The sequence below is a fragment of the Hoplias malabaricus genome, chromosome 4, assembly GCF_029633855.1.
Source record: "Hoplias malabaricus isolate fHopMal1 chromosome 4, fHopMal1.hap1, whole genome shotgun sequence".
In the NCBI taxonomy this organism is placed as follows: domain Eukaryota; kingdom Metazoa; phylum Chordata; class Actinopteri; order Characiformes; family Erythrinidae; genus Hoplias; species Hoplias malabaricus.
In genome coordinates, this window is record NC_089803.1 from 67753771 (window position 1) to 67774772 (window position 21002).

A 21002-nucleotide genomic window follows, 5' to 3' on the forward strand; every position below is an offset into this window, starting at 1 on the left:
TGTGAGTGTGTGTGTGTGTGTGTGTAAATACATCACATGTGGGGATGGGTCTTCCTATTGGGGATGACTAACTGTTTCCCACGATGTGAATCCTTTCATATTACGATGAAAACAGGTTTTAAGGTTAGGGTTAGGGTGAGGTTTAGGGTTAAGCTTGGAGACAAATCTCCACAAAATAAATGCTAGTCTATGTAAAGTCCCCACAATGCACAGATACATGATTGTGTGTGCATGTGTGTTCATGTGTGTGTGCGAGCACACCCACAGAGCCCTCACTGACCCACTTTGGCAGTGTAAGGAGTGCTCTCTCTCTCTCTCTCTCTCTCTCTCTCTCTCTCTCTCTCTCTCTCTCTCGCGTGTGGAGCTCAGCTGCTTTTCCTCCAGTCAGTGTCGACCTCGTTTGGTGATCATCACACTGACCGGATCCTCTCTCATCCACTCCATCATCCCTCATCAGCACTGAGCACATCCTCTCAGCCCTCATCTGCTGCTAGGACCCTCTGGAACACTGCTGCAGCAGTACGTCTACTGACGAGGGAAGGCTTTACACCAAATTGCACAACATTGCCGTGAGGATTTGATGGCAATGTGCACAATATAAACACTGCACAATAGGCTAGTATCAAAGAACAAAGAGGTTCTGCGCATCTCCATCATATGAACATTTCTGTCCTCTGAGGCATGGGCCCACTCTTAAACATTATGCCCCACCACAGGCCATGGGTCTCAAGGGGTTAATGCCCAAACGTGGATACAGAAATAGTCTCGCATCCAACATGATCAATCTAGCCTGCTCCAAACACACAATAATAGCTGCATTTAAAGCATGCGAGCTCCAACGTGCATTATCTCAATAGAAAAGCATTGCTGAAAATGTGATGTCACCACGCTCAATGCCAAGTGTTGGCTAGAGGAGGTTAAAGCCTGCAGCACGTCCACTGGTTTTGGGATAAGTTTGAGTAGGGTTTCGGCTCCGGAACTAATCATCAAACATGATTATCTGACCTCGATGACCTCATGTGCCATCAAATCCTCACAGCAATGTTCCAAACCCCTGATGGATACCCTTCATTTGAATAGAAATGTTGAACTCGCAAGTTTCTACAGACTCCTGGAGACGTAGCGGAGAAGGTTTCTCAGGAGTCTACTAAAAGTGAGTGTCAAAAAAATGAAGAGAGAAAGAGCAGTGTTGATGTGTGTGCACATGTAAAGCTGTTGGAGAGAAAGAGAAAGAGCTCTGCCCACCCACAGTGTTTCCCACTGGGTGCTGTTAAACGAGCGCGGCTGTGTGTGTGTCCTGTGTCGCTGTGCTCCGCTGCTGTCGTCATGCTCTGCTCGGCTGGAGGAGAAAAGCCCATGCCGAAGCGCTGCTTTCGGCCTCAGCGCGCTGCGCCTCCGCCAGCGCTGAGGGAACTAACTCATTCCTCCAGGGTCAGCCAGACCGAGCACGAGCAGCCAGACAAAGCATCAATCACTCACACACACACATCAGCCCGAATAAACACTGCGTTTGGGGGCCAATTCAAGGGGGCCCTGCCGGCTGGACCAACGGGAATTAGTGAAGTGAGAGAACAGGCTGGGAGAGGTGCACACTGGAGTTAGGCCCTGATTGTGGGACTGGGTCGATAACAGCAAGAACACAGTGTGCGTCAAACCCATGTGTGTGGGTGTTTGTGTGTGCGTCTAACAGGTATTTATCACACTCTGGGGACCGAAACCTGTTTACATACTCACATTGGGGTGACTTGTCTTCCTAGGTGGTCGCCACACTATAAATCATACCATTTAAGGTGATGACGTATAACTTTTAAGCTTTGGTTAAGGGTTTAGGGTCAAATTTGTAGTATTTATGGAAAAGGCTCCACAAAATTAATAGAAGACTATGTAATGTCCTGATAATTCACAGATACAAGACTGTGTGTGTGTTTCATCCTTCGGTTTCTAACCTGGTTCACCCTAAAGAGGATGCCACTTTCTTTCCAATAGGAGAGAGACAAACATAACTCAGTCCGCACCTAATTTTTTGTTTGACGTCAAGATCAATATAACGTTTGTTCCCTTTGCTGCATTCATTCATTCATTATCTGTAACCCTTATCCAGTTCAGGGTCGCGGTGCGTCCAGAGCCTACCAGGAATCATTGGGCGCAAGGAGGGAATACACCCTGGAGGGGGCGCCAGTCCTTCACAGGGCAACACAGACACTCACTCACACACTCACACCTACGGACACTTTTGAGTCGCCAATCCACCTACCAACGTGTGGTTTTGGACTGTGGGAGAAAACCTGAGCATCCGGAGGAAACCCACGCAGACACAGGGAGAACACACCACACTCCTCACAGACAGTCACTCGGAGGAAACCCACGTGGACTCAGGGAGAACACACCACACTCCTCACAGACAGTCACTCGGAGGAAACCCACGTGGACCCAGGGAGAACACACCACACTCCTCACAGACAGTCACCCAGAGGAAACCCACGCAGACACAGGGAGAACACACCACACTCCTCACAGACAGTCACCCGGAGGAAACCCATGCAGACACAGGGAGAACACACCACACTCCTCACAGACAGTCACCCGGAGGAAACCCACGCAGACACAGGGAGAACACACCACACTCCTCACAGATAGTCACACAGAGGAAACCCACGCAGACACAGGGAGAACACACCACACTCCTCACAGACAGTCACCCGGAGGAAACCCACGGAGACTAAGGGAGAATATACCACACTCCTCACAGACAGTCACATGGAGGAAACCCACGCAGACACAGAGAGAACACACCACACTCCTCACAGACAGTCACCCGGAGGAAACCCACGGAGACAGAGGGAGAACACACCACACTCCTCACAGACAGTCACCCGGAGGAAACCCACGCAGAGACAGGGAGAACACACCACACTCCTCACAGACAGTCACCCTGAGGAAACCCACGCAGACACAGGGAGAACACACCACACTCCTCACAGACAGGTCCCTGGAGCTGTGCGACTGCGACGCTACCTGCTGCGCCACCGTGCCACCCTCCTCTTGCTGCCGTAAAAGATATTCTTATAATGAGAACATTAGGACATTGCAGTGAGGATTTGATTGCAGTCAGCCATTAGAGCAATAATGAGGTCAGGCGCTTGACCCCAAACCTCACTCCAACGCATCCCAAATTTAAAAAACGGGAGCACCATCCTTTCAAATTCCATTGCTCCAATGCCCAGTGCTTGTGGGAGAGTGGGGGTGCAGATAATACCCCTCTAACTGATGAAGTGCTGCTTCTCCAACGTGTCCGTCTTTAATGGCCAATGCATTTTCATCTAGCGGTGTCGCTACCAAGCTGTAAAGCAGCAGCATGTACTCATTAGAAACAACGTTCACGCACATTCCGACATGCATTAACTAATCTGACTAGCTGTCCAGCATGTAAATGCATTTAACCTTTATGTAGCTATGAACACACACTCAGTGAGCCCATGGACATACAGAACAGTATGATGAAGGAGAAGACTGAACTGATCCTTTAAAGTCTTCCTTAATGTTTCTCTCTAACCTTTAGGCTTTGAGTGCCCACAAAACCTGAGAAGTTTTCTTTGGTTGTTTGTTTGCAGCCGTGCAGGACACCCATCTCACTATTTAAACCCCACAGCGCTGGTCGAAGCCTTTAAGGGGGGATCAAACTCTTATCAAAACCACAGAGCACAAGTCTGGTCTGTTCGCTTCTCATCAAAGGAGCATCTGTCATCAAAGCACCTGGAATTACTTCACTGACGTTTAACCATTTCATTATGTGCAAATTTTGGAAAAGTGGTGGGATTATACTTTAAGGCTTTCAGCTGTAATGCAGGTGGTACTGGGATGAGAGAGAGAGAGAGAGAGAGAGAGAGAGAGAGAGAGAGAGAGAGATCAAAATTCAATCCTGTTCTAAGAAAAGTGTGGGGTGTGGGTGGGTATCTGTTGGGGAGGGCGGGGGAGGGGTGGGGGTAGAATGACGTGGTTTTGAAAGTGTGCCCAAAAACCTCCTTAATGAATAAGTTAGCGCGCGGGCAGAGAGGCGCGGGATGGCCGCAGCTGTTTCCTGCTGAACGCGTCCTCGGTGATGTAGATAAATGTGAGGGATTTTCTCGCTAAATCCGAGCCTGCGCAATGGAACAAAGTGGGAATATTGCGATGTGACATCGCGCGCGTCTCCGTCGTCTCTCACTCACTCTCTCTCACTCTCTCTCTCTCTGTCTTTTTTTTTAATGACTTCAAACAAGTTGTTGTTCGTCGTGTGGAGACCCGCGGGGATGTCTGGCGCTCACTTCTTCCAGGGCCACTGGTGTGATGTCTTAAAGGTAACTTCGCACGCCTTTGCTTTGCAGGACTCGACCTCGGCTCGCGCTCTCGTGACGGGAGGGGTGGGTGTGAGGGGTGGGGGGGTGGTGTTGGGATGCCCTTTCTTTTCACGGTTTCACGGCTAGAGGCGCGCGCTTGAGGGCTGCGCGACCAACTTTGATCACTCTTAGTGGAGAGAGAGGTTGGTCGGAGACGCTCGGGGTGCCGCGCGCCGGCGCGAGCTCATCCCGCGTGCAGGAGTTTGGAGACACCAGAGGTCAACGAAGACCTTTGGGGGTCTTTTAACTGCCCTTTCTCTGCTTCCCTGCTGAACCGAACACACCTGGAGGGCGCTTAGACCAAATGTAAACTTTTGCACGTGCCACTTTATTTTATTTTGTGAAATAACACGCAAAACTATCTGTACGCTTTTCACTTATATTCTGAACATCAGCAAAGTCATGACGTTGGTGCTGGAGCGCTCAAGCCTGCCCACCTGAACGGTCCATGAAGGACCCACGCTTAGAAATGCTTTACCATGCTCAGAAACGTCCTGCTGACTCTGCACGGGGTCTGCTCCACGTCCAAACGTGATGTGCAAGAAGTGCCCTTGTGTTCCTGTTGCAGAGCCTGCAGGAGTGCTCGGTGATCTCAGTGATCTCAGCAGCTCTCAGCCCATCCCAGCAGAGGGTGAAGAGCAGAGCCCAGAGCTGTAGCAGCTTTACGGGTGCGCTGTGGGTACAAATGGAAGTCGACGAAGCAGTGCTTGTAAATGGACTGGTCATAAAAAGAGCCCAATAAAGAAGCAGCTCGGGCTGGTGGTAGCTTGTCTCAGGACTTGTGGCTCTATGAGGGTTAGAGCTGGGGATGCAGGGGGGGAAAAACTTAATCACACAGCCTATACAGATCCCATTTCTGTTCAGTCCGTGACCCCAGTGGTGGGCATCAGGGATGGACCGTGGCTGCTTGTTTACCTACTTTTGGCAAAGAATATGCCCAAGTGTCTGGGGGCACTTCTCGTCCCCGCGCCAGCTTTGTCTTTACACTAGGTTTTGGAACATCTCTGTGAGGATTTGATGGCAGTCTGCCATGTGAGCATTACTGATGTCCGGCACTGGTGTAGGATGTTAGGTTTCATACTTCCACACCTCTACACATTGCCGTGGGCTGTAGCCAACACCTGATTACGTAAGAAGGAGGCACTTCTAACTGTGTGATCTCCTCTCCTTGTTTCTGACGCAGTGTACGATGCGCTGTATGTCCTGCACTCACACTCTGTCGCTGGTGCTGTGTGTGCTGGCCCTCACTCCGGCGGCCGTGCAGGCTGGGCCCGAGACGCTGTGCGGGGCGGAGCTAGTGGACACGCTGCAGTTTGTGTGTGGAGAAAGAGGCTTTTATTTCAGTAAGTGCACTTTTTATTTATTCATAAAGGCTTCGCTGCTCTCATACACCATCACCCCATCACCCCTCCCCTCACTCCCTCTCACTCTCTTTCCCTCCCTCCCTCCCTCCCTCCCTCCCTTAAAGCACTAATGGGCACCTCATAAATAAATTCCTCTTTCTTTCCACTTACTTTCCAAAACGGCTTCCTCTTTTCCCTTTCTTTCACTTTGCATTCATGGGATTCATATACTGGATGTAAATGTTGTATAGGGAGCTTTCCCAAGATCACGTGAGCACAGAGATCAACCTACATGTCACCTTAGGAACTCCAATCTGTGTAAATGTCTGATACTCTCCTGGTTTGGACTTAAAAACGGTGTATGACCATGCTATTGTGTACAAGGTCTTGTTTACAGACACTGTTCGGTAAGAATGTCATTGTCATTAAGGCTTTGCGAAACCTGCGTCATTGCACCTGACGTAACCCTAAATAAACATCAATAAAAGCTTATTCCAACAAGCATCGGTTGTCTTAAAGCTTGCTTTGGCCTCTCCAGAAAGTGTTTTAAAAATAGACATTTGGAATACGTATTTATAAGTGTTTACGTGGCGTTACGTCAAGTGTCGTGAAAAGCTAATTTATGTGTTGATCTCTGTGCACAAATGATTTTGGGGAAGCTCACTTAAAAGAACACTAGGTAGTATTGTGATGCTCACCCGAGCCTCTGTTGTTGCTGCTCCTGGCTCAGCACTGCAGAAACTATACTATGTAACGTCTGGAGTTCATGTTGACTTCAGGACAGTGCTATAAATGTAAATTCCACTCTTTAAACAGTAAGAGACAAGAGGCCTGCTTTGCGAATCACAACCTTACGTCACTAAAACTGAGGTAATTCTTTTCAAGAAGCACTTTTGCATCTGATCCAGGCTGAACCCAGGTCTTCAAACCTTCTGATTCTTCTGCCGGTGCAGATATGGCCCTGTACACTCCACAAGAAAGTAGATCTTTAGGTTCAAGCTTCTTTTGCACTTGGTCTTGGAGATCTACCACAGTGGATAACATTTAGTGACCACGTAGGTCCTCATTACCCAGATCCAGTGAGGTAGAATAGCATTGGAGATCAGTTCTGCATTTTGGTACTTCTCCAAGACCAAGATTTGGCAGCTAATACACTGTTTATATGATAAGAAATCGTTGGTGAATTATGACAGTCCAGTGGATAACACAAAAAAGGAAGTTTAAAGCCAAAGAAAAATCTGTTCACGTTTTAAAAAAAATGGAAACAGATCAGATATAATACGTAGCTTATATCAATATTACCCTCAGGGCAAGATGCAGCTCAACTTGCCACAGGATGGGGCTTGAAACCTTTTTGCTGACTGATCAATGAATGACAAATGAGAGAGAAAGTGATTGTGGCACAGGATATTTTCCAGCAGGAAACAGCAAGTTACGCAAATAAATTCTTTGACTTTAGTTCCAAGCCTTAAATTTCCTTTTCCATTGAGACGAAGGGAAGCTAGGGGTGTGCTGAAGTGGTCACTCAAGGTGTTCGTCTAAAGAGAGGCAATAGAACTGAAATCTAGATTCCCTTTTAACACTAAGTCGTGCAGTGGTCATATATGAGAAAAGGATTAAATTTACACAGTGCTTTTCTAGGACCACAAAGTACACTTTGGTATTTTGGACATTAGGGAGTCACCTTAATCCCCACCAGTGTGCAGCATCCAGTGTGCACGCCTGTACACACATACCTCAGCTATTTCGTAGAGAGGAGATGAGAGGGAGTGACCACAGTGGTACATCTAGTCAGACACTGGGGTAACAACCCTACACCTCTCAGGGAAATATTCCAGGACCTCAGTGCCCTTTGTTCAGTACAGTGTCCCTGTCACTGCACTCAGGCATTGGGACCTACGTCAACAAGGACAGTGCCCCCTGTTGGCCACACTATCACCACTTCCAGCAGCCACCCATGCTTTCCTATGAGGTCTTCCATCCAAGTACTGGCCAAGCCCTAACCGGTTTAGCTTCAGTGAATTTGCATGTTCAAGTGTTCAGATTCAATGGCAGTTACTTGTACGGTGAAGTACTGTGTGGGTTTTGCCGACCCCCTTGATCAGGCCAGTCCATGTATGTAGAAACCTGTTGTTATAGTGAACACGTTGTGAGCTAGAATGGAAGAAAAATGTGGAAAGGAGTCATCAGTGACAGGACTGGGAGTCATTATATATAGTCAGACATCTCTGTTCTAGAACAGTCTATGATTTAGCAAAATGTACAGGAAGTTCAAGAGCTAATATTATTCTAGGGAACTGAAAGGTAGATATTTTAAAGTATTCCTAAGGAGCAAAAATAATAAAACAAACTGTTGAGTGGTTAGAATTACCTCTCAAATTAATTACAACCATTAATGATGCCTACTTACCTTCCACCGCTCAGACCTATTATTAAGTAAAATGGCAAGCTCAAAAATCATCCCTGGTGTTTCATTATGAAGTATATCACAGTATGGATGGAAAATGCATTATGACTTTTGATTCACATCGACTTTAAGAGGCCAGTCTGGTGTCTGAGTAATAGAATCTGGTCCGTCTATTAAAATCCCCATCAGTAATCACTGCTGCACACAGGGTGGGATTTATTATAGTAAAAACAAAAGCTTTGGGATAATTTATATACCATACCAAAACGTATTTTACCCTTATTCCTTGTATAAAGGCTTGTACGTCTACATTCGAGCACACACACACTTTTCGGTTTTCATTAATAACTTGGTCCAACAGCACAATCAACACTTTTTTAAACGTAGCTAACCGACGTTAGCATCCTGCCAGGCTACAACAGAATAAATCACACCTAGTTGCTCAGTGCTGAACATTTTTATTCACCTGATGATACATTTATAAAGTGAATGACCTGAAGAGGTGTAAATGTTTTAAAACACTCTGTTGACACATGGATTAATATTCCAACAAGTGGAAATACACAGGTACTTAAGAGATTCATTTCACAAACCTGATGAAAAAGAAAGGCAAAAACTGTATGAGTGTAGTTTAAATTGAGAGGGGAACTTACTGTTGTGTCAACACCACTGGGGCATATGGTGGTCAAAAACAGGGGAGGCTGCCAGATCCTTTACGGCCTACCGATGACCGAGGGTTTGTTTTTGTTTGAATTGAGTCCAAAGAAAACACATTTACAGTAATCTGAACTTTCTGTGAAATTGTTGCATCATTACCACATGCTGAAAATCATGGGATAGGGATAGGGTCATGCTGGAGCTCAAATGCCAGTAGGAAACTTGAAAACCGCTACCTAATATCTTAACCAACACATGAACTTCTCCAACCATCAGCATGTGACGGTCTTATAGAGTCTAGACAGATAGTGACTGAATCATATATGGCTAGTCTTTGCTACTTTGTCTGTAACCGCTTATCCGGTTTAGGATTGCAGTGAGTCCGGAGCCTACCTGGAGTCATTGGGCACAAGGCGGGAATACACCCTGGAGGGGGCGCCAGCCCTTCACAGGGCAACACAGACACACATTCACTCACACACTCACACCTACGGACACTTTTTGAGTCGCTAATCCACCTACCAACGTGTGTTTTTGGACTGTGGGAGGAAACCGGAGCACCCGGAGGAAACTCACGCAGACACAGGGAGAACACACCACACTCCTCACAGACAGTCACCCGGAGGAAACCCACGCAGACACAGGGAGAACACACCACACTCCTCACAGACAGTCACCCAGAGGAAACCCACACAGACACAGGGAGAACACACCACACTCCTCACAGACAGTCACCCGGAGGAAACCCACGCAGACACAGGGAGAACACACCACACTCCTCACAGACAGTCACCCGGAGCGGGAATCGAACCCACAACCTCCAAGCCCCTGTAGTTGTGTTACAGCGACACTACTTGTTGTCCTCTGTGCTGCCCACCTATTAATTTTTTAGAAACTACGTTAACAACTTCACAAACTAAACCCTCTTCTTAATGGTGAGGTGCATGATTGTAATCAATATTTAGATGATATTTGCTCAACATTTGCTAGCACTTGGGTCTCAAAACCGATCTAAAGTGTTGCCAAAGCCACGGTGTCCATAAACAGCAAAAAAAAAACAAACTTTTCGGTATGCTAGCTGTCTTCTCTCTTGGCTCACAGAAGTGAAATAATAGGTAATAGTTGGAATCTTTGTTCCTGGGCTCCCTCCTTAAGTTGCAAAGTGTAATTCCCTTTTACAGCAAAGTCCTGAAATCAAGGGGGGAGGGGCGAAGAGAGGGATGTGGCTCCTTACCTCCCCCAAACATTACAGAGTGTAGTTTCTACAGTGCTGAGCCCAGAGTAGCAACAACGGTGGCTCTGTTCTTCCTATTACAGGTTAGTAACGCATCACAGTGATTTTAAGGTAAAGAAAAATGTTTCGATTGGCTTCCAGTTACAGTCTTTTGATGCTTGCCTCAAAAGTTTAACATCATTTGAAATTGTATGGACTACTATTGTAATCTATAGTAATTTACAGTCGAAATGTCCAAAACTCTATAGACACCTGCTCATACAATGCTTCTTCTAATATATGGACAGTGTATTTTCTATCAACGTTTTTGCACACAATCACAATTCCATCTTGAAACCTAGATAAGGTAAACTAATCACTGTGGCCTTAGTGGAAAGTATGTGTCTCTTCTACCATGTGTGTGGCAGCGATTTCGATGGAATAATATCTGGAGAATCCATTTTTCATGTGTTTGTTCTTACACCTGGGAATGAGTGACAGCTCGGTTTGCTTTGTGGTCACCCCCAGCCCTCTTTCTCACACACATTCCCCCGTCTCTCTCGCACACACTCGCATAAGCAACCTGCGTTGTTGCATTTGGCAAGTGATAACAGCAGTCTGTCTACTGACACTAATGCATCGATATTGGCCATACTATACATGTACCAATCCCCTTGATTCATGTCAGGAAGGCAGTAGCTACTTGAGTTTCATGAGTCCCTTGATAGAAATGTGAAATATTACTCTATAGAAAAAGTGTTAATTGAAACAGAATGCTGCCTTGGGAAGAGAGAAACAGGGAGAGACTGCAAGAGAGAAGCAGAACTAAGGGTGATCCACAAAGTAGTCAGTTTTTCCAATTATTAGTCTGACCTAGAATTTCACTGTAATATCTTAGCACAAGCAGACTCATCTCAGATGAGCAATTCTAAGGGAAGATGCTGAGAATCGTGTTTGGAAGAGACTTCAAGATTCAGAAGAAAGAGAGAGAGAGACAGAGACAGACTTTCTGTATGATTTGGTTCACTCTGAACTCTAATATTGTGATCCCCAGAATGAAAAGGCCCCTGAATTGATATTTAGGTTGGAATTGAGTATTCATCGCACTACCTTAGATAAACCTCCCCATTTTTGGGGCACAGAGAAACACACTATGGAAAACTTTCTCAGAGCTTTTTTATTGCTATCTGAAGCTCTATTTGCATTGGAACATTTTTGTAAAACAGAGGTCAGAGATGAAATAAAAGAGGTAGGCCAGGACATATACACTGGCTCTGTTTTAATTGTTGTCTTTGAGGCAGCTACAGTGAGAAAGAGGAATCGTGTAAACAGCAAATCACCCACCCACTCACACACACTCACAGATTCGGCTCTTGTCCCAGAGCAGCAGGAGATTATAGGGGATTACAGGATGATTAGGATGCCCCTCTTGCCCTCCCTCTTTCTAGCCTTACACTGGACTTGAGCAGAATGCACAGAGTGATGCATAAAAATCCTCCTGTTTGTGCTTCTTTGTTGTGAAAAATGGAAGGTGGCATTTATCCTACTCGGCCCTAAATGAGCGCTCCCGTGTTTGGGTCACAAGGCGAAGGTGTCTCATCAAAACTGAGCCATGGGTCCGTCAAGATGTGTGGCTTGAGCCAGGGAAAACACTCAGACTTGGAGTTTGTCCCCACTGTCCAAGGTCATAATTGATGTTTAATAGTCCCCATAAACTGAGCCGCTAAAACACTAGGTTTTTGTGTTTACGTAACGATGGGGTGCTCTGTTTCAGAACACTGTCATATCCTCGGGTCGTGCTCCTGTGCAACCGAACTACAACTGCTCCAAAGTCAAATGGCAGCATAATTATTAGAATTGTTTTTATTTGAAAGCGTTTATCTGCCTAGTGATAAAGAGATAGCTGCTTTTGTGGTCCCAGATGCACCATAAACTCCCTGACACTCCACAAGCAGTGTACTCTTGCCTGGTCCAAGGATTTCCCTTTTTTTTACCACAGCGAGGCAGTAAAAGTCAGCTCCTGACTGTGCCACTCTGGAAGAGGAACGGTGATGTTGCTTCCAGGAGCCCTTTAGAAAAGTACAGTTTATACACTCTGCCCTTGGCCAAATACTGTTTTTGGTAGTTTTCTTTTGCTACAATTTGGCAGAGAAAGGAGCATGACCTTAAAACAGGTTCAGTACATAACGGTATGACGTTGTTTGACAGTAGTGTACAGGCGATGAGAACCTACTCTGGAACTTGTAGTTCTGCTGCACAACAGTACCACCAATCTGAACAGCTGCAAGCATGTAAAAACCTTTCTCCAGTCTCGTATTTCTGACACTCAGCACTTTAACAGATTCAATGCAGTTATTTGCAGCTGCCACAGACTTCAACTACTGTGTCCCTTCATGCTGTATTCAAAATACCCCAAGGATCAAACACCACAGCAGAGTTCTTTCTCTGTCTGAACAGCTCTGTTTAGAATGGCTGGGTTCAGCATCTGTTCTTTTAAATGACAATAAGCCACTCACTGTTGATCCTGACCTGAGCACAGAGCAGCAAGGAGTTAAAGCTGTTTTGGCCATTTTTGCTTAGTTCTCTTTTTCTCAATTTTTACTCAATGCTCGTGTTCCTCTGTGTTTGCTTTGCTCCATTCAACCTAGTCTTGGGATTAGGACTTCACTCTGGATAATAAAAGCCATACATGTAAACGTAAACCAGTTACAAATGAATACAACCACCCAAGGCCATGCAAAATGGGGCCCGCTAGGGGAATCACCTCTGTTCTGTAAAAGAAGCCATCCAAAATGGTGGCTTTCACAGCTAGGGTTGAATTTTCTGCCAAATTTGTGAATAACTTTCCAGGTTATGATTTTTTTCAATCTGTTCGGGGAAAACAAAAAAAGGTGAGAAAAATGCTGACTCGTCATTTGTTGTCAGTGTTAACACGAGATTGAAGTAAATCAGTGAAAAGGTAGCTGCTATTTATGTTCGTCACGTTATTTACACTGAAGCAGGCTTTTCTTTCTAGCGAGTGTTTTCAGAACTGCTGCACAGCTTTAACTGATTCCAACATTTTACCATCGAGCCTCATAAGTTTATTTTAATCTCTGAAATATCAGCTCAACTGACCTGTAATCCATTCTACAATCGTCAAAGAAAGCAATCGTTAAAAATGGGATCCGAGTCAGTATAAACACAATCACACAAAAGGATGTAACTAATCTGGCCCACATGTCAGTGTCCACAAAAAAGAAATACATCAAAACAAGTCTGTTCAATTACAGTGTCTGTCATTACCTCAATTGACTGTGGTTATAATCATTCTTTTGCCATTTTCATTTCTTTTGCTTCAACAATGGTCCATTGTTTACAAGTATTACAATATGATCCCTTGAAATGCATCACTGAAAACCTCAGAGACCAATTTTACCTCATTATTGCACTGGAAACGTTGCTTGTAATGATTGTTGTACATGTTGGGGCATACACGGATTTTTCTATCCTGTCTGGGTGGTAGCATTGTGTGACTTACTTCGAGGAAAACAGCGGATGTTAATTTGGTAGACTTCCGATATGCTTGGAAAGTCATCCAGAAAGCAAATCTGCTGGCTCCTGACAAACTGACAGAATGCGTCATCACAGGCTTAGGCTTGAGACCTCTCGTTCTTTCACAGAGAGCACAGATTGTTTGTTAAATGAGGAAAGAAATAAGTTTAAACTTTCTAAACCGACTTATATTATTAATCCACAACTGTGTGTTAACATGCGAGTACATGTGTGTAAATGTGATCATGTGTGTGTAAAAATATATGTGTAACACGTGTTTCATATTTACAAACTCCATTTACATGTTCTAAAAATGCAAGGAAAATGCAGTTTTCAGTGTCATCGATGCATTCTATTCGTCCAATATAAATACGTTTAGAAACTGATACTTGCAGCACACTCCCAAAAAAAGCTGGGACAGAGGCATGTTAATTACTACGTCTTTTCGTTAAATTATACTATTTAATACTAATTGGTGCAGTTTTTTAAGTGGAATTGTTGCCCATTCTTTCTGTAAACAAGAATTGAGCTGGCTGTCTAACAGTCTGTGGTTACTTTCCTCAGATTTTCTTTTTCATGATGTACCATACATATTCAGTAGGAAACAGATCTGGACAAGCACACACAATCTATGTCTAGGATGCTATGCTATTGGAACTCATGCATCGAGTTCCTGGGAAAAGGCATCGCCCCAAAGCAGCATACGTCTCTCCAAATTACTTATAACCCACCACATCAATTGCTTTTTTACACTTTTAAACCGAGCTTCCTCCAACTCCCCAAATCTAAATACCTTGCAATCTTGCGCTGAGAAACATGGGCCGCGAACTGAAACTAAATGGCTAGTTGTGGATCCTTCCAGAACGATGTTACTTGTATAAGCATTTCTTATTTTGCCTCTGTCCTAATTTATTGAGTGTGTTGCAGGTGTCACATTACAGGGGGTCCTCGACTTTGAACGTTGATTCGTTCCTACGTCACGTCGTAAACCGATTTTCGGTGTAAGTCGGAACATACGTACATACGGTACGTAAATAACATACTGTAAGCGCTTATCCTATCCTAACACAGTAATTATCAAAAGACACATAACCGCGTGTATTCCTCCGCCGCGCACACCAAACACGAAGTTCGCGTTACGACGTTTACGACGCAAAACCACTTAAGTCGAAACAAGGCTTTATACAGTAAATGGGAGATGTGTCGTAACCACGAAACATCGTAACTCGGGACTGACGTAACCTGAGGACCTCCTGTATATTGTTTTTTTTATATTTAACAAATGTAGTCTGTGAAAAAACGGAAAATGTTGTAAATTTATTACATTACCGTTTTTAACTTTTTTTTTTTTTTTTTTTAATTTTTAGAAAGTGTCTCAACATTTCTGGAAATGGAGTTTGTACGTACATAAATACCCTCAAAATCCAGGGCACATCCAAGATCCATTCTCCATTTAGGCATCAACACTACTTCAACGTGTAAAACAACCAATGATGGAAGCTGGAAGTGCTGCTCATCCATAATATCCAACCTGCTTTGATGTTTTTTCTGTTTGTCACTTGAATTGTTCATTCCTTCGTTTATTCATTCATTTAGTCACTCATTCAGGCGGTCATATACTCAGTCAGTTTCTCATGTTGCCCCTAAACTCATAGTGGTGCACCCAAGGGCTCTGCAGTCCATAGGGATGCATCTGTTTCCAAATAAGATCATCTCTCTTTCCAAAACACTGTTGTCAGAATACAGCAAGTGCAGAGCAGAAATTAATGCACTTTGTCAGCGCTGGCAGCCCAGCAAGCCAAGAGCTATTAACTCTGAAAGGGAAAGGCATTTCCTCCTTGTAAATGCCATATTAAATTATTATTATTTTATTTGGTAACAGGGAAAAGCCTATCAGGGCTATACAGCTCTAGGTGAGTAGGGAATTGTAAGTGGAGAGTGGGATATTTTATAAAGGCCACCGGGAGGGGGTCGATGGGGTGGAGGTAAGGAAAGGGAAGGACTAGGCAAGTACATTAAGTCTGATGCTGTGACTTAATGCTCTGATGCTTCCTTAAATCCTTAAGTGACTGAAATATTTGAGAATTTAGCAGATCGTGTACCAGACAAACCTGAGCCCTTTTGCAAAAAGCCTGATGCTTGATGATTGTCAACTGGAGTCCTTGAGAAATTAGCACACTAACAATGCTAATAATTGTTTGACATCTAATAATCAGTCTGACATTCTTAGCCATTTTATGTGGTCCTTACCTTTGTGCAGGTGTATCTAGAAATGGAACCTAGAGGCGCATAACAGTTACTGCAAGTATTAGGCCTGTAATACACAATGCTGACAAGTGGAAACTACAAAATGGTAGCAAATATTAATTCAAATAGTCTGGAAATATGTTTCAGAAAATCGAATTGCCACACGGTGTTTCTTCCCAAGTCAGCAGTTAACACTGTTGCCAGGTGCAGTCTGTAGAGCAGTACTGTTTCCTCTGCAGACAGAGTGAGCTCCTCCAGGGGCTGCACTTGGCTTCCCCAACACAGAGACTCAGTAAAAGATATCAGGTCGGAAACGGAAGAACGTGATATTCTCAACATTCGGGTGACTGTGACCTTTTTACGGGGTAGCGGCTGCCAAAAAGGGGTCTGGTCTTGCAAAGTGATACCTTGTAAATTTCACACTAGAGAAATCCATGTCATTAACGCTGTCTGTATATCGGAATAATAAGAGCTATGGTTTGGCTGCAGTGCTGAGTTTTATAGCACCCATGAACTGGCTGCTTGCCATGGTTTACTACTAAAAGGTTCAGATTAATGCAGCCTTTTGGTTTGTCATCTTGGAAGCAATTATTATCCTACAGAAGTTGGTACTGTTCCAGGATTAAAATGGATAAGGTGCATGACCGTGCTAATAAAGCAGGGTCCCTGTAGTGCACCACTGGGAAAGAAATAATTTGGGCATGCCATTAAGAAAAAAAAAATTAAAAGAGTCCTTAAAACAAAGATTTAAGTTTACTAGACCTCTCAGTGGGTGCTATATTTATGGCTCTAGACTTAACTGCCAAAAGAGACTTAAGAAAATTCAACTGTTTTATTTTTCTGTCTTAAAGGCAAGCCAACAGGCTATGGCCCCCCTTCACGGCGGACACACAACCGTGGCATTGTGGATGAATGCTGCTTCCAGAGCTGTGAACTGCGACGACTGGAGATGTACTGTGCTCCAGTAAAATCTGGTAAAACACCACGATCTCTACGATCACAGCGGCATACAGATGTCCCAAAAACACCAAAGGTGAGCTTACATTCTTGGACATACTTTGTTTTATGTCATAGAAACTGTTTGAGGTAGCATTTCTTAGCATAAACAGAGTTTGGAGATAAAACACTATGAGTATATTGTCATTAACTGATGTAATACAGCAACACATTCACTCCTAGATCATTTGCTATTGATCAAGTGCTAAATAAACTCACAGCAGCTAAAGCTAATATTAGCTTTTTTGTGAAGTCAGCACTGACTAGCTGAACAAGCTAACACGCAAGTTCATTTCACCTTAATAAACCAAGAGTTCTTAATTCTAAACCACTAAATATTCTTCTTTTGCAGAAACCTGTATCTGGGCACAGCCACGCATCGTGTAAGGTACATTCAGTTATTAAAATTATAGTTTGCAAGTGAATGAACGAAAGCTAAATGACACCATGTTCCAATAGCTGCATTAGATTTTATGACCTGATTGACTGCATATTATCTGCATGATTGCTCGCATGGCAGTGACATTGCAAAACTAAATGCCAACCACAGAGGAACTGAATGTCCAACCACTGCTCATTAGCTCACCTCAAGCCTGGAAAGATGCCACTAAAACATTCTAGAGCAAGGACACGCTGTATCCCTCTCTGGCTCTCACTCTCTCTCTCTGCCCAAATGGGTGTCATCCATTTAAGTGTTTCCCCTACTTCTTTTTACAGCCCCTTTACTTGAAAAAGAAAACCATTAGCAGGAGAACAGGCTAAGTGGTTTTCGTGGTAGACCTACGGGCACTCTCTGGGTAGATCCCATATGTCATCCGCTGGAGGCTCAGTCTAATGTCACCTCTGATTTCAGCTTGAGGAGCAGGGGCTCACGTGCTGTCCTACTCTTCCATGTTGGATTTTTTGGTTCCTGGCTTAGCCTGCGTGAATTATACATATTAATCTTCCTGCAGGAAAGATTTTGCATGTACTGCTTTGACAGTAGAGGAGGTTTTATTTCCTGTGCAGAAGGAACTAACAGTCCGTCCACTGAACAGCTGTGTTGTTACAGGCCCTGAGGACGAAGCTTCAACCCAAAGCTGTTTTCCTGTTCTTAGTCTGCCTCTTTGATTTGTGTCCGTAACACCTCTCATATTCTCGTTCTCTCAGCTTCTCACTGATCACTTTCTTTCTGTTTCAGGAGGTTCATCAGAAGAATTCAAGTCGAGGGAACACTGGGGGCAGGACCTTTAAAATATAAGGGGATGGCGATCGGAGCGGCAGTGGAAGGACGAGCAGAAATAATGGACAGTGTAAAGCAGAGAAGAGAGAAAGAGTGCAGCTCCGCCTGGTCCTTCTGGGGAGTGGTTCACTTGAACAGCAGAAACCAGGAGAAACTCTATGTACAACCCCCCCTCGAATCTACAAAGAGAATTTGACTATTTTATACATAGCACCGCCCTTTATCAGCAAGGGATGAAAAAATGATATGTCACAACAAAACTAGCTGCTAGTTAGCTGCTAAAACGTAAAATATTAGCTGTTCTTTAATTCTGGTGTGAACTTTTATGTGCCATGGTTGTGGGTAACTTCTTACAAAAGCGCTGCTGGATACTTTCATTGACCAAAACTGTTTCAAGGCACCACTTTGTGGCCATCTGATGACAGGATGGTCACGGAGTTCAAGCCAGTGGAGAGTGGAAGGCTGTCTGTGCAACGTTGTGCCATGAGCGAACACTGCAAAAGTCCCTCATGCATAAAGACCTTCTGAAATCATTTCCAAGTGTTCAGATCCAGTGCAGAAGAAACTGGGCAGTATTTCAGCCAGAGATCTTACTTGTCAAGATTCAGTCTTGCTACCTGTTAACAACTCAATGAAGAGATGTGGTCTATGTGAACCCTTACACAAGGTCTACCACCAGTGATGAATACCTTTGGCTTAGGGAAGCCGAAGCTTAACCAGAATGACTGGACACATGTCGAAACTTGGTATTGTAGATGCAGAGGTTACACTCCCGAGACAAAAACCATGACTGCATGTGGGCAGGACCAGATAAAAGCTTGTGTGCAAAATCACTACTCATAATGGTTGTGGAGGCAGCACTGGAATGTAATTGGTGATTGGTTAGCACACGCTGAGCAGAGATTTTCAAAAACCACCTAGACTTCCCTGTTTGCCTGCTCTGTCTGTCAGAAACGATTTTGAAAGAGGTAACAGTGCAGTATATTTTTTTTATCTATTAGAAAAGACGATAATGTACCTGCCCCTGAGAAAGCTTTAGAATGTTATAAAGCTCAGCTGCCTTTGAGGCAGATTCTGTACTCCCCTGCACATTAGCATCATTACTGCTGCCTCAGAGGTCACTGCAGAATGTAATACAGTAAAATTCAGCTGCCTATAAAGCAGATTCTGAAGAAGTACATATTGCACACTTGATTTATGATTGCTACAAAATGACTTCCTCAGAGGCATCAATCATGTGCTATTCAATTTAGTCTTAGCCCCTGCCTCAGAGGAAGCAGAGTATTTTTGCATAACATCCTGTAGCTCATACAGAGGCAGCAATCATAACTCAAATGTGTAGGAAAGTACTTCTTCACAAAGTGTATTATAACATTCTGCAGCTTCCTCAGAGGCAGTTATAAACTTCCATTCCAACAAAACAAAGTCTACACTAAAAAAGAGAAAATGATTACACATTTATACCTTCATTTATACCTTCCGGCAGTCAGAGCAGGCGAGCTGCTGTGTTCTAGACGGACCTTTACCAGTTTATGACTCGATATTTGAAAGTCCCCGCCTGTTTGCTGTTAACCAGTTACATTCATTCTGCCTTAAAGTCCAGAACAATTTTGAATAGTGATTTTGCAGATGAAAAGCAATGTAACAAAAGCCTTATGTAAGGGTTACAAAAGGCTATGAAGATTAGAAATAGAAATGACTGTTTTGGTACAACATGCATCAGACAAGATGAACCAGATGAACATGGAAGGTTTCCTGAAGCATTTATCTCTCATAGAGCAAAGAGGTGAAAAAAAAATTAGAATATACTTTGGTGCAAGAGCATTCTTAGAAAAGGCTGTCTGTCACGATTGTTCGGCATCATGAAAACCGAACCAAATCACACCTTTGAGAGAACAACACACAGCACTGATCACCCACTTCCAGTGAGTCCATCCTCGCCCAAGGGTTATATCCACATTAAGAGTAAGACAGTTTCACAAAGGAGCACTCCTATACCTTGCTCTGTTGACAGCTCTGCCTTTGGACAATTAGTGTGAACGTTCACCCAGTCTACGGGCTTGTGCTGTTTGTCAAGATGAGGGGGGGGGGGGATCGGGAACGCAGTGTACATGTTTTCACAATCTCCCTGCATAGCGATTGTTTCCCCTCTCTTGAGATCACATCTCATTGATCGCACTGTTTTCTCTGTAACTGTGTAATCAACCAATATTCCTATTTATGTTAACCATCACATTGTTTTTCCAGTCATTATACATGATGGCATCATATAACAGAACCATATAAGAACTCTGCCCACTGTATAATGGTGCTATTTTGTAGTTACTTGCTAGGGTTTGGCTGAAAGCAGAACTGGGGAGGGTGATGGTGGGGGGTGGGTACATTGGTAAATGGAAGGTTGGAGGGCTTCCCTTTTGCACAGCCTTGTGGCCACCATTGTAATAATGTTTGTTTTTTAATAATATGTCAGATAGGTAGCAGTGTACGCAAGCAGATGTATTTGTGTGAGATCTGTGAATGCATGGGCAAAAAAAAAAAAGAAGAAAAGAAACTTGTGATCTGAAGAGGGTTGGTTGCTTTTGTTTTCTACCATTTTAAATTATTGTTGTCATGATGCAGTAGCAATCCCTACGCCAAATAACTTGACAGAAGACACTGTGAACTTTGAGCTTCCAGTACTATCAAGGTTTTAAACATCCCAGTGTAGTGTTTCCTACACATGGCATTTCTGAGTCAATTTTGGCACTGACTTTCACAAAACATGACATATTGGCAACAAGAATAGGAAATGGTGTAAGAGTCATTGTAGATAAGCATTAGACACTGAGACTTTCTTTTCACCACTTCATCCTTTTGGAATCAGTTCCTGGCTGACTGTGAAGCTACATTAGCTGACCAGCTGGCTCTAAGTCTACTTGGCAAATGTGATGCCTTGCACCATGCAAGATATCTCGGAAGCATTTTGACCTACCCTGGCTGTTATATATTTAATAGGTTATCTAGGAAG

At 44.0% G+C, this 21002-nt stretch overlaps 1 protein-coding gene across 2 annotated transcripts; it reads left to right on the top strand.

Moving 5' to 3' along the window:
• Positions 1 to 4173: 4173 nt before the first annotated feature.
• Positions 4174 to 20337, top strand: igf1 (insulin-like growth factor 1). Of its 2 annotated transcripts, none has more exons than XM_066667282.1 (5): positions 4174 to 4337; positions 5560 to 5719; positions 16629 to 16810; positions 17126 to 17161; positions 17954 to 20337. In XM_066667282.1, exons 1-5 carry the CDS (start codon positions 4245 to 4247, stop codon positions 18011 to 18013), a joined length of 531 nt encoding a protein of 176 aa, XP_066523379.1. In that variant the 5' UTR covers positions 4174 to 4244; the 3' UTR covers positions 18014 to 20337. The 2 variants fall into 2 exon arrangements, with proteins under 2 accessions (XP_066523379.1, XP_066523380.1); XM_066667283.1 differs by lacking the exon at positions 4174 to 4337 and adding an exon at positions 5060 to 5171.
• Positions 20338 to 21002: the final 665 nt, after the last annotated feature.

Coding starts and splice junctions, on each gene's coding strand:
- igf1 (XM_066667282.1), top strand. CDS start 4,245: ATGACTTCAAACAAGTTGTTGTTCGTCGTGTGGAGACCCGCGGGGATG. Junction 5,720..16,628: donor AGAAAGAGGCTTTTATTTCA/GTAAGTGCACTT, acceptor TCTGTCTTAAAG/GCAAGCCAACAGGCTATGGC. Junction 17,162..17,953: donor ACAGCCACGCATCGTGTAAG/GTACATTCAGTT, acceptor TTTCTGTTTCAG/GAGGTTCATCAGAAGAATTC.